Source organism: Diadema antillarum, unplaced genomic scaffold, assembly GCF_040938485.1.
Source record: "Diadema antillarum isolate AM-2024a unplaced genomic scaffold, OU_Dant_1.0 seq00000127_RagTag, whole genome shotgun sequence".
Classification (NCBI taxonomy): Eukaryota; Metazoa; Echinodermata; class Echinoidea; order Diadematoida; family Diadematidae; genus Diadema; species Diadema antillarum.
In genome coordinates, this window is record NW_027271206.1 from 793222 (window position 1) to 807611 (window position 14390).

The 14390-nt window shown below is 41.9% G+C and overlaps 1 protein-coding gene across 1 annotated transcript in view; it reads right to left on the minus strand.

Moving 5' to 3' along the window:
* Positions 1–14390, minus strand: part of LOC139727359 (partitioning defective 3 homolog) — a 125552-nt gene that overhangs the window by 22718 nt on the left and 88444 nt on the right. The window contains exons 5-11 of the mRNA XM_071638319.1: positions 12145–12303; positions 10121–10254; positions 8083–8208; positions 6387–6715; positions 1657–1796; positions 886–1020; positions 77–274 (exon numbers count right to left, since the gene is read on the minus strand). Of these exons, the coding sequence (XP_071494420.1) occupies positions 77–274; positions 886–1020; positions 1657–1796; positions 6387–6715; positions 8083–8208; positions 10121–10254; positions 12145–12303 (1221 nt within the window). The remainder of the gene's footprint in view (positions 1–76; positions 275–885; positions 1021–1656; positions 1797–6386; positions 6716–8082; positions 8209–10120; positions 10255–12144; positions 12304–14390) is intronic.

A 14390-nucleotide genomic window follows, 5' to 3' on the forward strand; every position in this document is an offset into this window, starting at 1 on the left:
ATTAAAGAACACCAGACCTTAAAATGAAAATACAACACATTTTCACGATTCTTGCTGTAAAAATTTGCTGATCTACCTTTGAGGCTGCTCCGCCGTGGATCACCGATTTGATGAAGATTCCGAGGTCGCGCGTCTCCTGGTCCTCCGTGGCCCCGCTCTTGCCCTTGACGCTGACCCCGAGACCCGCCGACCCCGTGTCATTCAGGGGTATGTCAAAGGTCAGCACGGTGCGATTGACATTGGATATCTGTTCCTCCACTGCTGTTTCCTCGGGCTGGGTTAATATAATTAAAAAAAACAGATATTAAAATCAGGGGACACTAATCGAAAAGCTTTACAGAACAACAAATGACAGGTATCATTTGCAAACGCATAATAAATGTGACCCTGTTTTTGGATGAAAGGAGGAATCACGCTGCTTCATATGTTTTTCCACAAGATTTCACTTTCTACGTACAATGGAACTTAAATGTGAAATAGGTAAACCAGCAAATGGATTACAGATACCAACTGATACATGCCCTGCAAGGAACTTGGATTCACGACAGCTTTATGTTCAATTTGTCTCATTATTTGTGATACTATTACTTCATGAATATGAATACTTAAAAATATGAGGTATGGCTACCTCAAAACAATGCAAAAAAAAAAAAATAATAATCAGGTTCACCTTTACTCTATATTTTCAGCAAAAATAAAGTCAAACTACAATATATCAATTATGCTGATTTTCCCTGGAGGGGTAATTCCAAAAGTCTCAAAAAGTTACGGCAGGTTTGCCAGTACAATTGACAATACAAAGGTCACAAATATGTCATGATCCCTTCTATCACTTTTTTCTCTCCATTTTATTGCAAACTCAGAGTCTAATGACGGGAGATTTACCAGTTGTCTTGGAACCATCTTGACTGGCGAATCCTGTCGGGAGACGACCAGGTTGACCACACCCCCTAGTTTCACGCTGCGCAGAATGGACACGGCTTCGCTCTGGCTCTTTCCTGTCATCTCAATGCCATTCACCTACAAACAAGATTTTCAGAAAACACAGGTGTGCATACAGATGTAGATATCAAATAGATTGATAAATAGATGATATATAAATGGATAGATTGGTAAATAATAGATAGATAGAAAGAGAGAGAGAGATGGGAAGGAAGATACATTGTATATAGAGGGAGATATATAGACAGAAAGACAAATAGATAAATGAATATATGTACAAAAAATAACAAAGCATTAGCACAAACTTTATTTCCCGATGGGTATATGTTTGTCCAACCAGTCTGTGGATGCAGTGAACACAGACAAACTAGCGAGATATTCAGTGAAAGTCTGAGGAAAATCAGTCTACGTATTTGAAAGTTGTGGATTGCATCGACCGCCTTGTCCAGGTTGGAACTCAACACAACAATTTGTGATGTCATATGAGTACACGGATGTTCAGGAAATATGAGCAGAATCAAACAGTTTTCTACTCTATTGACAGATCGCTCTACCAGCTCCTCGAGGAGGTATACAGGCTTTTTAAATAATATTATTTGTCAGGAAAAAAAATCATGGTTACAACTCGAGGGAAGGTGCACTATTCATTCATCAATCACAAGAAAAATGGAACAAAAAAAAAATGTCAAGATTTAAGAGGCCAAATAGACACACCTCCATCAGTCGGTCCCCTGGTTTGAGCCTGCCGTCAGAAATAGCGGCCCCCTTGGGCATGATGTTCTTGATGAAGATGGGGTTCTTACCCCCGGTGGGGTTATCTCGCGATGTGACGCTGAACCCTAATCCCTGGGGACCTATAAACACACAAAGATAAATAATTACAATAATAAAAGTCATGGATGACATAAAAGCAGTGCAAACAGACACACACACAAACATACACAAGAAAAAGATAAGTACAGCTAAAAAAAAGTCTTCAAAAAATGAGAATATGTTGAGAATCAATAAATATTTTTCTCTTCATCTGCATAGCACTGTGGAGGGTCCCAAACACAAATTTATGTCCATCATGAACTACAATAATGGCTTACCCTGTAAATATGTCACGTTTGATTAATGGTCATGTCATTACAACAGCTTTTGGAATCTGATATCCTTTTGTTCTGCAGCAAACCAAAATAGGCTGCTGGAATCCATATAAAAACATACAAACAACAAAGCTTATACACTACAAAATTAATATATATTGGTACCGGCAAGAGGAGGTTTCTTTTACACTGTCAAATGAGAGTGAGTTCTATCTCACATTTTACAAATGCTGCACTCATGTTTGGTCAACATACGAGATAGAAAGAAACCACTGCCTCCAGTACCCCCTTTCAGGGTGAACGCATTAACACTCTGTCATTCCAATACCATCATCCCCACATCAACATCATAATCTTCACCTTCATTAACTTTATCATCATTCTCAACATCATAATCATCATTTCCACATTGCAACCACTACCACCATCATCATCACCATCCTCATCAAAAACATCATCAGCATCGTTATCATCATCCCAATCAAAACCATCACTCCCACATCAAAATCACCATCACCATCATCATCGTCAAAATCACAACTTCTTTCAAGTCTTATTCAGTCTCCCCTATGACAATAGTCTAAAAAACTTTTCATGAAAATCTATCAAATGAAAAGAATTCTAAGAATTCAAGAAGCCAAACTAAGAGGGTATGTACTTCATTTGTGCATCTCTACCTCTGTTTTTCTGTTCATTACTCTTTCTCTCTCTCTCTCTCTATTGAATCTATTTTATGTTTAGCTCATCATAATCACTTGTGTTATAAAACCTCATCAAGAAAAGCTATGCTCCTGCAAACCTGCACGAATCACCCAAATGTCAACCACCTCATTTCGCTACCCCACTGATACATTGTACGACACAACTCAATTTCTCGGGCAGCGAACTGCACGGGTTCGAAATCTACGCCACATATTTTCACAACCCACACGAGCACAATCTCTAACAGTTACACACACACACACACCACTGACATGACAATCCTCCCGGATATCAACTCCTGTCACATGCATTTAGAACAGGTCTATATCACAAACAGCCCATGCCCACTGGGACACCCATTTTTCTGCTCTTGTTCATTTTTCTTCTTCTTTTTTATTTTATCACGATATATGATACACCATTGTCAAGGGCCCATGAAAACCAAAGGCAGCCCTATCACATCACGACTGGTCACGAGGGTCATTTACTATTAACTCAAGGACATCACCCCAAGTGATAAATTGTGGGCGTCTGTGAGTAAGCTGTCAAGGCCACTGGAATGCATGTGTGCCAGTGTGGAGTTTTTACGATCCTCAAACATCATTTTCTCTTTTTTAAATGTGCAGCCATGGTCCTTCGGCAATACAGCTTTGCTTTTTTCAATGACTGCATTATGTGGTAAACATTGATCAAACTCGCTACTTGTATCTTGGCACTTATAACTATTTCATATTGTTTGTTTATCGCTGTAACATCACTGATATTTCAATTGACGAAGTATTGGCTTTAACCCTAAAAAGGCCGGGGGGGGGGGTTGAATCAACCCCCCCCCCTCGACATTTTTCGCGACTACTCCGCCGCACGCAATTTTTTGACCGCGCCGTTCGCTGACTTTTTACTTTCAAGTCTCGCGCATCTTTTGACACCATTTTCGCGAAAATCGCGCATACCTTTACGATGCTGCATGACGTTTTATACATGCCTGTCATGCCAAAAATGGCTCAAAAACGTGATTTTGTGTATAAAGTCTATGCAAATGGAGTTTTCTCTTCTTATTCGTAAAGATATGATTATTTTCACTTTTATAGGCTGAAACTAATTCATTTTAGCATAATTATGCTTGAAATAGGTTCTGTCATAAATTTTGCGGAAAAAAAATGATAAAACAAAAGGTCGAAAAAACAAAGAAATACATACAAGAAATTCATAAAACAATAAAATACATAAGAAATTTATTTTGATACCAAATTTTTTTTCAAGTACATTGTTAGGAATGCTACAAAGAATGTTTTCACCAAAAATGAAAATTCTAGGAGCTTTAATTTCTGATTTAGAGCAAAATGTATGATTTTATGCATATATTAGCATAATTAATTATCATGACGAAAATTTCCATTTCTTTTTGTATAGCGTGGTAGAATACACCACAGGCAATGCACGTGCCAAATTTCATGGCGATTGCGCGATCAATGGCCGAGATCTCGGGGGGGGGGGGGGGGTTGAATCAACCCCTCCCCGGCCACAGAACACCCAAAAAAGCCCGGCCTGGTTAGGGTTAAAGCAGTCACACTGATGTAAACAAAATAATTTGAGTTATAAATGTCAGGCCCTGAAAATATCAACCACATGTTCATGAAGCCCGGTATCATTTTATCAGTCCAGTACTTTGCAAGAGGGTGTTCATTTGACATTGCCTTTGAATATAGTAATATATTGTATGCCATATATGTATTGAGTCTAATTTCTTGCGAATTAGGATTTACCGACTATTTCGTGAGTGGTTAAATTCGCGGTCGTGGAGTGCAGTACAACAAGGAGAATTGTATGCATGCATGTCACATTCATAGGATTAGAGTCGACATTTTCGCGTGTCTTAGGTCTTGCAAACACATGTAGCACCTGACTCGCGAAATTCGCGAGGATAAACACCTTGTGCAATGTTCAGCATATACAGTACACACACACATAAATTGGATACACTGTACATAGGGCCTACAATTTGTACATAATCAAACCTGTGTACAGCTAAGTTACCACTCACGGAAGACGAAAAAATGGTCGTTATAGACAGGTCGCTGCTATTAACAGGTGGCCATTAAGGAAAGTTTGACTGTTTAATGGTTTGTTTTATCCTAAACGTTCTGCATGATTTTTTTTTTTCTTTCAGAAACCGCTCTAATTCCCAACACCCTCTGTTCACATATCAATTCATCACACTCGCGTGCCTGCTCCATCTGTACTAGCTGTGACTGAGATGGTCTCACGTAACTGCACAATCCCCATCAAAATGGCCTTCATGTGGGACTGTTATACAATTCAACCAAAGTAGCTCAATCCCACACGATGACAGATTGGGGATGGGGACTATAAAATGAGTCCCTATAAAGTGGCAAATTCTAATCAAGTGCAAGGAGATGGACAGCGTTTAGTTCCCCTTCATTTTATTTGCTTTCTTGTGTAAAGCATTTCTATTCTTTTCCAAACTCTGCGAAGCCATCAGGATCGATGACCATGAGAAATCGAGACCGAAAGAGGAAGCTAACCTCCACTTGACACCAGGATACAGTTATTTGATAGACAAACGGGATGTGACTATTGATACAACCATGATATTTGCGCACCATTGGATGAAAAGCTGAGATTTATGAAAGGTATCACTGATCATACTATGGTGTGTGTTTCATTTTTTGTCTGCCTTATTACCAATGTGTAGTACTGGAGGTGCAGACACATGACTATTCGTTACCTGCCGTGCATCAGCGCTCATGGATACAGGAATTGTGTAACCTTGGGTCATAATAACTGCTCTCTGCTTTGTTGAGTCCTGTGTAATTGCTATTGTTTTGTGGGAAATCCCTTCATTCACAAACAAATAGCAATCTATCCACAAAATATTTGGAGTAAGAAAGTCACAAGATTATGCCTTGCTTGAAGGTTTTGCATGGTGAAGTAAATGAGAAAGAAAGCTTTGCATATAATCTCTCCCTCGATCATCATCGCCACAAGATGCCCTCGCTTGTCTCCCACAGACTGTGCAACCTAGAACTATCTCTCGGACCGTAGACTCTCATGAAACGTGGTGATCGGGCATTCTGACTGCTTGCACAGATGCTTTGGAATAAATGGGGGAAAACTGAGTGTATGCTGTGATACTAGACATTTCATCCTTGCACTATGAGCTGGCATACTGTAAGCTATCCAAAAGAAACATGAGTACATGTTGCCACTATCATAACAAAGACTACAATTCAATGGTCCCCCTGTAAACCTACTTGTTTTCATGCTCAGACAGGTGAAATGAATTTCATGTGCTTTTGATTCCATGGAATCAAAGAGATACTGTATTCACCGTATACTCGTGAGTTTTTCTTTTTTTGTGTGATTTTTGGGAGTCGGGTACTATTTGCAAATATAAAAACATGCGAAAATATTAACTCTGATTCCGACAAGAATGTCACATGCATGCCTTATCTTTCCGTTCAGTACCGTACGCCGCCACACTTGTGTGAATTCAACCAGTCATGAAGTTGCCCGATTCGCAAAAATTAGACTCGTGAAATTTATGGCATATACAGTAAAACATTACATATTACAAGCAAGAATATTCCCGCACTTTTATTTTCACGCTAGTTTCAAAAATGTTGAGTGTCTCACCTTTCATCAGCTGGATGTAGAGCTTCCTGCCTATTCTCCGGGCACTCGTCGGCGCGATGAGTTTCTTGCTAGGCGTCTTGTCTCCCGACGTGGCCGGCGGGGAAGAGAGCGCTGTCGTCGGCGAGCGGACCGGAATGGTGGGAGGGACCTTCCCGTTCGGCGACTTGCCTGGAATGGTGATCTCCAGGTGGCCGTTCTCGCGGGGCGATGTCGCCGTCGTGGCAGCCGAGGTCGGGAGGATCGCGTCGGAGGACAGGGCATTCCGCTCCCGCTGCACCGTCAGCTTTACGGTGGGGTTACGCATGGCTTCTCTCAGCATCTCTTGCGCTCTGTGCACAAAGCCATACCAATGAGAGTTACACATCACCTACATACAGAGAATGATGATTTCAGCAGTACGTGCAATCTACGCAGACAAACAGTCAATATTTTTAACCACAGGCCCTACGTTGCTTGTTTTCACATCTGTTTTGCTTCACGTTTGTTTTTACACACTGGATTCAGTCAATATTGAACATTCAGCTGATGTGACAAAGGTAGGCAAAGGCCAGCTGAAAAATGTGTGTTGTGAATATTGACATGGTGCACACTTTTGGGTATCACATTTATACTTGATGTGTTTGTTCCAATAAGAGAGCTGCAAATTTGCCATATACTGTATGTAAAAGAAATGAAAAATATTCACAGAAGTCTGGAACACATTACCTCGCGTCATTACCTTCCATTCAACTCCAGAAAATGGCATGAAGACGAACCAATATATGGGAACATGAACCAATAACCAATGGCCTGTAACTATTCCATAGAAAAACAAAAAACGAACAAAAAACCTGATGCATTCCTCTTTGGCATACACTTTCCAGATCAGCGACACAACATGCAAGTACATGTGATACACATCAAAGTCAGCATGGTTCCAAAGAGGGACCAGTGAGATGTATTTTACATGCATCTCAGTGGGAAGGATAATTCCCAAACCAGGAAGATTTCACATTTTCTTGTAAGGCCTTGAAGAAATAATGAACTCTTTATGTGCCACGTTCGCACGTTGATTCAGTTGATGGCATGCCAAGTTCGCATATTCTGTTCAAACACACAAACCCACCCAAACTGATTGATAAATCACAAAATGTCACATTACATCAAAAGCATTTCTTGCAATTTCGTTCCTGTCACATGTAGCTAGCATTTTATGTAGTGATTGGCTTCATTGTGTCAAGTGGTGTGATGGATTTGCGAGTAAATTTTCAGTTTCCGTCATTGTTTTGTGTGCAAAAGTCATGCCTCTACAATAATGTAGCTAGTTGTCATTTGACGGAAAAACAATCATAGCTTTACATGTATCATACAATTTACATCAAATCACAGCTTTTCATTTTCTCTGCAACGTTGGCTAAGACATGTCCAGTATAACAAAAATCTATAAAAGTTACATAGATTTGAAAACAAGAATGATTTCCGAAAACATGACTACATATCATGTTGCTGTCTTAGAATAATTTGACAATAACGGGGTTTACACCATGGCGCATAAAGAGTATTTGTCAGCAAGCCTCCTGCAGAATTAGGTAAGACAGCACTTGCTTCGTTCACATCCGGTGGACTTTGCGAAAAGCATCACACTCAGGGTATTAAAACAACCTTTTTCTCAAGGGGGGGGGGGGGGGGGGAGGGGGTGGTAAAAGGGGTTCCTCACCTGTTGAATGTGTGGAGGGAGATGTCGGAACCGTTGATCTGGATGATGTAGTCACCGGGCCTCAGACGTCCATCCCTGGCGGCTCTTCCTCCGGCCTCGATCTGGTGAACTACAATTCCAAAGGCACTGGGAGAAAGGGGGGGGGGGCGGTGCGATGGAAAAGTTTATTATATACAGTGTTATGCGTAAAATAATTGCAGGGTTCTGTAACGGTGATCAAATTACTCTTGTGGGTATTTGTCGCTGTGCTTTACATCTGCGTCGGTCTACATCTGTGTGTGTCTGTGTCTATGTCGGGATGTATATTTGTGTCCTTGAGCTCATGAACTTGCCTTCAGATAAAGGATGCCAGCACATGCCACCAAGACATGTCTGTCAACGGTGGAGCAGTGCGGAAAACAGGCACCCTCCAAGCTATGAGTCTGATATACCTACATTGTATGTATATTTTCCACAAAGGTTACACTTGATTTCGGTCAATGTATGTTGAGTCTACACACATGTATACACCAGCTGATTGTTTCATTACTTCATTGTTCTTTGTGCACGGGGCCTGTTGTAATTTCTGGCATGAAGTTGCAGACAGCATCAAAACAAAATAGGCCTACAACTTTGGGGCATTCAACATAAAGCATACGAATGAAACAATGGCAAGTCCAATCATACAAACAGTGAATGTGCTGCTGTATGTTTATGTTTGTCTGTCTGCGTTTGCACACCAACATTGCAAGTGATGTCATCCTGTCACAGCGGAAAACAATGTGCTTTGGCAGTGATCGACGGGTACTTTCAATCAGCTCCATGATGTATTTTGGTGGGACTAAAGTGGGACATGCAGGGCTCACACCCAGACAACCTTGTGAGGTCAGCTGCTTCATCAGGAGACAAACTATCATGCTAGCCTTATTCAACTCTTTTTGAAAGCATTTTCAGCAACATGCCTTTCCCCTCGCATCAATGAGAACTTGATGAACCTTTAAAGTTATCAATAGCTACCCCGGCTCTCATGTTAAACTTTGTTACTTTCGGCGGTATTCAAGCTTACAAAGTTGTACCTCCAGCTCAAGTACAAAACTGTACTTCTTGTACACGACTAGCTATCAATCATCTACTATGCAAATTCTAATGTACTCTACACTCAAAATCACTACCACTATCACTACGTACCAGCTCACATCCAATTATGGCACACAGGTTCCAGATTAGTTCGTAAGCCACTGCCCAAAAGGAATATATAAAACCCTAAAAGAAGCATTACAATCAATGTTCCCAATGTCTAATAGTTTTGAATAAAAAACTTGAATTATTAACTACAAATTTTTAAAGAAAATGTGTATGATGACAATAAATGCTAATATGATATGAGCACTTCAAAGAATTTTGCCTCGTGCCTCTCAAGCCAACCTTTTCCTTTCATGCAATAGTTTTCCTTTTGGATATCAGAAGCCCAAAATCCATGTTTGCTTGAAAAAGGCTAACCACTCCAGGCCATAGCATTTGGACAGGTGTACTTGATGGCTTACTTCATTTCTCACATGTCGAGCTCAGACAGTTTGACCCCTGTTTTGTCTCCCCCCCCCCCCTTTTACTTCAATTCTTGCTCTTTTTTAAAGTCTCTCTCAAACCCAAACAGGTAGCAAACGTCCTTTAGCCTTAACACATCGGAAGAAAAAAAGGCAGCATGCCTGTTGTATGATTTGTCAATGACAGTTGTCTGAGCATGTCTGCACTTACTCTGATCATCACTGAGGAGGGGGAGATAAAGAAATGATAGATTCCTAACTGTGTGAATACTGAAGCTTTTGTTTTGGTTTACCCTACATTGCTTCAGGAAAAAGGGAAAGATTCTCCCATCACGCCATAAGAAGATACAGGAAAAAATTTCATATTTTTGGGTAGTTACAAGTCAACGTACCAAGTGAGGTATCACTGGAAGCTTTTACTCTATTTGATGATGAACTATTGTACTTTAAAATGTTTAGAAATGGCATTTCGCCCACTTTGCGATTTTAAAAACTCAAATTGGATGCCCTCTCACCTCCCGTCCCCATGCTCGATCTTGCTGATGATGTGGACCCCCAGCGGAGTGCCGTCATTGGTCAGAACGATGTCATCGATGTCTGCATCCATCTCGCCCTCAGTCACGACGTCGGGGCCTCGCTCTGCGTTGACCTGTTTTGGACAAGACATACAACGAAAGGAGAGGTCACGTTAAATCTAAGCACAGCAGGCAAAGGAGTAGGTCTTTTTCAGGACCGCATTCATCGAAGAAAGAATCTATGCGTTGCACCACACACCAGCATATCCAGAACCATTTACTGTGCATCCCTTCAGAGAACATCGTGTCACAACATGGGTCTAATGATGAATTGTATTTTCTGGAAGAGGGTGCCTTCACGATTACTGGTAGCGTACACATCCCTTCAAGGGCAATATTTTGCACTTATAACGTAAGACTGAAATTGTAGAAATCAAAGGAGCACATCCGCAGAAGTTTATACAAAAATTAGACCATCCAGCTGAGTTATTTTTGATGTTTTAGTCTACCAAGTACCTACCTAAACATGTATTGAAAGAGAATGCACAGCTTAAGAAATCAGAAACAACTCAGCTAGAAACATTAGAGATTCTAATACTGTATACGCTATAATTTTCGCGTACATAAATTTTCGCGAATTGCCGCTGTCACACATTTTCGCGAGTGGTTAAATTCGCGATTGGGGGACCAGAGAAAATATGAAGTGGCAAAGAAAATGTGAATTTTCAACTTACTAGCAAATAAGAATGATACTACTTATACACTGCATGAAAAAAACATACCAAACTCTGCGAACTAGTAATGAGTTAGAATTCAACATTTTTGAAGTGGTTAAGTCCATCGCGCTAGATTTCTGACGAGTGGTACGAGGGGTACGGCAACCAGCTGGAGCATACGAAGCCCCGGCCCCTAAAGTTGACATGTGAATGTAGCGGCATGCAAACGCAAGAGCTAGTGCTAATACGGTACATGTAATCCAAGGGTGACACGCCGCGCGTTTGTAACGTTGTGGCGCAATATATGTACGTAAACAAGCTTAGCCAGTATGGTCTGTTCGGTAAGCCTTGACATGGTATACTAGACGACCTACTGATCGTATCATCAAGGCAAGGGATTCATTTTGGAAGGTAATATTTTCGCGCGTTGTTAATTTCGCGAATAGCTCCCGACTCGCGAAATTCGCGAAAAGCTCCCGACTCGCGAAATTCGCGAAAATAAAACCCACGCGAAATATATAGCGTATACAGTACCCAAGTGTGATTCTCAATTAGGAAAAGTGGAATAAAACATGAGTTTTTTATTTGTGTATTTAATAGTCTAAAGGAGTCTACTGTCTGAGGGGATGGGACAGGGGGCGGATTATATGAGTGATAACATAATATTTCTTGTAATTCATTGCTTCTCTTCTGTTAAGCAGAAGCACTGAGAAAATATCACTTGCAAGAAAAAGTGTGAAGTCAATGACATTTGTGCTAATTTCAAAAAGTGTCAGAAGCACACGACACTGTATCAGGGTGGTCCACGAGGGGTTTTAGCATGTCGCTGCAACATGCTAAAATTCTTGTGCAACATCCTAAAAAGCCAGCAACATGCTATGCAACATCCTCAAGAATTTGCAACAAGCTCAAAGTAAAAGTATTCAAAAATGTGCAAAACATGTGCATAACATAAGAAACATCAAACTACCAGGTACTTTAGATATTTGTGTGCAAAACATGAGAGAGAACATTGAATGTAAGCAGCACAAAGAGAGATAAGCAGCAAAATATTGCGTACTATGTACTCATCGTGTGCGCTCCGCGCATATTCAATTTCTGCAATATTCTCAGATTCTGAGCTTGCAACATGCTAAAATTTCAAGTTGTGGACCACCCTGCTGTATTATACGAAGTTGTTTATACCAGTCTCAATCTAACACTATAGTGAGAGTATTTTTCAGGTGCTGATGTCTCTTCATTAGCCCCCGTCCCCTTTCATTCTTCCATTATCCTAAAGTCAGTTATTAGTGTTTCTATCACACTCACATTGTTTTCAGCTTTCTGCTGGGCGTCCGTCCACTTGTTCATGCTCGGATGGGCGCTGGACAGCGACTGGCGCGCAGAGTCGCGGCCAAAGCGAGAGAAGGCACTGTTAAGCTCATCACGACTGCCCCTGCGTGACCGTGGTTTATCGGATGAATTGGTCTAGAAGAGGGGATGAGGACATTGAGTAGTGGGACAGACAGATGAAGATAAAGGGGAAAAAGACAAAATTGAGAGTGTGAGAGATGTCAGGAAATAGCCATGCCGATAAGATGTCATATACATCTTGTACACACACGTACATCACACATTTTCTCCTCCCTCCCCTTTGGTTTTCACGATTTCTCTTGAACACTGTATTTTATGTGAACAAAAATCCTTATATTGCATACAAGATCTATACTGAATAACTCATGTAGGATAAATGAGGAACATCCCATCAAGATAAATGTCATAAAGCAAAATAAACAGTATTTTCTCATAATCACATGTCAGAGACAGGTACATACATCCAGAATGAAATGGTCTTGATGGAAATATAAAACTTGAGGAATCCATGGCTGACAACAGTATGGTCAGACCACAATATTTGTTTGCACAGAAAGTATGACACACTATTGTGTCTCTGTACATCATTTGCATGCGTCAAACACACAATGTGTACCTATCAAACATTCAGTGCACATAGGGGACAGGCATTATGCATATTTCACATATACTTGCATTTCAAATGTCACCCTATCACAACATTCTGATGCCTTTTCTCGCCTCTGCCTTGAATGTTATTCCGCAGAGGACCAACCAAGATGTAAAAAGTACCACCCCGCTCCTACGTGACAGCAAGTTTCCATAGCAACCCCCTGGATCCCATGTGTTTGTGAGAGTTTGTGTGACCAAAGATCACAGCACTAATGTTTCACTGAATGCAGATCAGCAGTTCTGCATGGGTAACTTCTGTTCTGTGCTCATCATGTGATTGGGGAGAGAGGTGAAGAAGAGGGGTGAAGGAGAAGGGGGAGACGGGAGGGAGAAGAGAGGGACAGGGTGGAGGAGAAGGGTGGAAGAGAAGGGTGGAAGAGAGGGGTGGAAGAGAGGGGTGGAAGAGACGGGTGGAAGAGAGGGGCGGAAGAGACGGGTGGAAGAGAGGAGTGGGAGAGGGGTGGAGCAGAGGGGCAGAGGAGATGGGTGGAAGAAGGATAGAAGAGACACACGGAGGAGAGGGGTGGAAGAGGACAGAAGAGAAGGGGTGAGAGAATGGTTTAGAAGAGGGGGAGAGGAGAGGGGTGGAGAAGGGTGGAAGAAAGGGGTAGAAGAGGGGTGGAAGAGGGGTGAAAAGGGTGGAAGATTGGGTGGAGGAGAGGAGTGGTGGAGATGAGTGGAGGAGAACGGTGGAGGAGAGGGGTGGAAGAGAGGAGTGGAAGAAATGGTGGGAAGAGAGGATGGAGGAGATAGTTAGGAGAGAGAGTTGGAGGAAATGGTTGGAATGGAGGGGTAGAGGAGAGGGGTGGAAGACAGGGCAGAACAGAGGTGTGGAAGAGATGGGTGGAGGAAAGGGGTGGAGGAGGTGGTTGGAAGAAAGGGGTGGAGGAGACCGTTGGAAGGAGAGGTGTGGACGAGAGGGATGGAAGGGAAGAGTGGGAGAGGGATAGAAGAAGAGAGGGGTGGAAGAGGGGTAGAAAAGAGAGATGAAGGAAAGAGGTGGAGGAGAGGGGTGGAGGAGACAGGTGGAGGAGAGGGATGGAAGACAGTGTGGAAGAGAGGGGTGGATGAGAGGTAGGGTCAAAGGAAACGGGGCGGAAAGGAAAGGAAGTGGTTTGGGAATTGGGTACTAGTGATGGGGGATGAAGAGGGTGGGGATGGGTGATAGGGATAGAAGTAAAAAAGGGGTGGGAGATAGGGATGGAGATAGGGGAAGGTGAGAGAAGACCGGTGGTAGCCTTGGAACTTCATCTTTTCAGATGTCGGCAACTTGTTCAGCCTAGTTACAACTATGCCTGTAATTTGCAAAACTGGGTAACGGTCCTATGGATGACAGCTATGACAAATAGGCCATTGAACTCTTCCAGTCCAGACAAACCTTTCTGCTCAGTTAACTTCTCTTTCACTTGATATTATTTTGTTTCATTTCTCCTCATATATGCCATCTCTCTCTCTGCTAGGTAGTTTGTACAAAGGTTGTATGTTTTGTGTCTGCTTGCTGGTATTCATTTCTTTCTCTGATCCCCCGGTCACAGGTTGCAAGTCGGGCC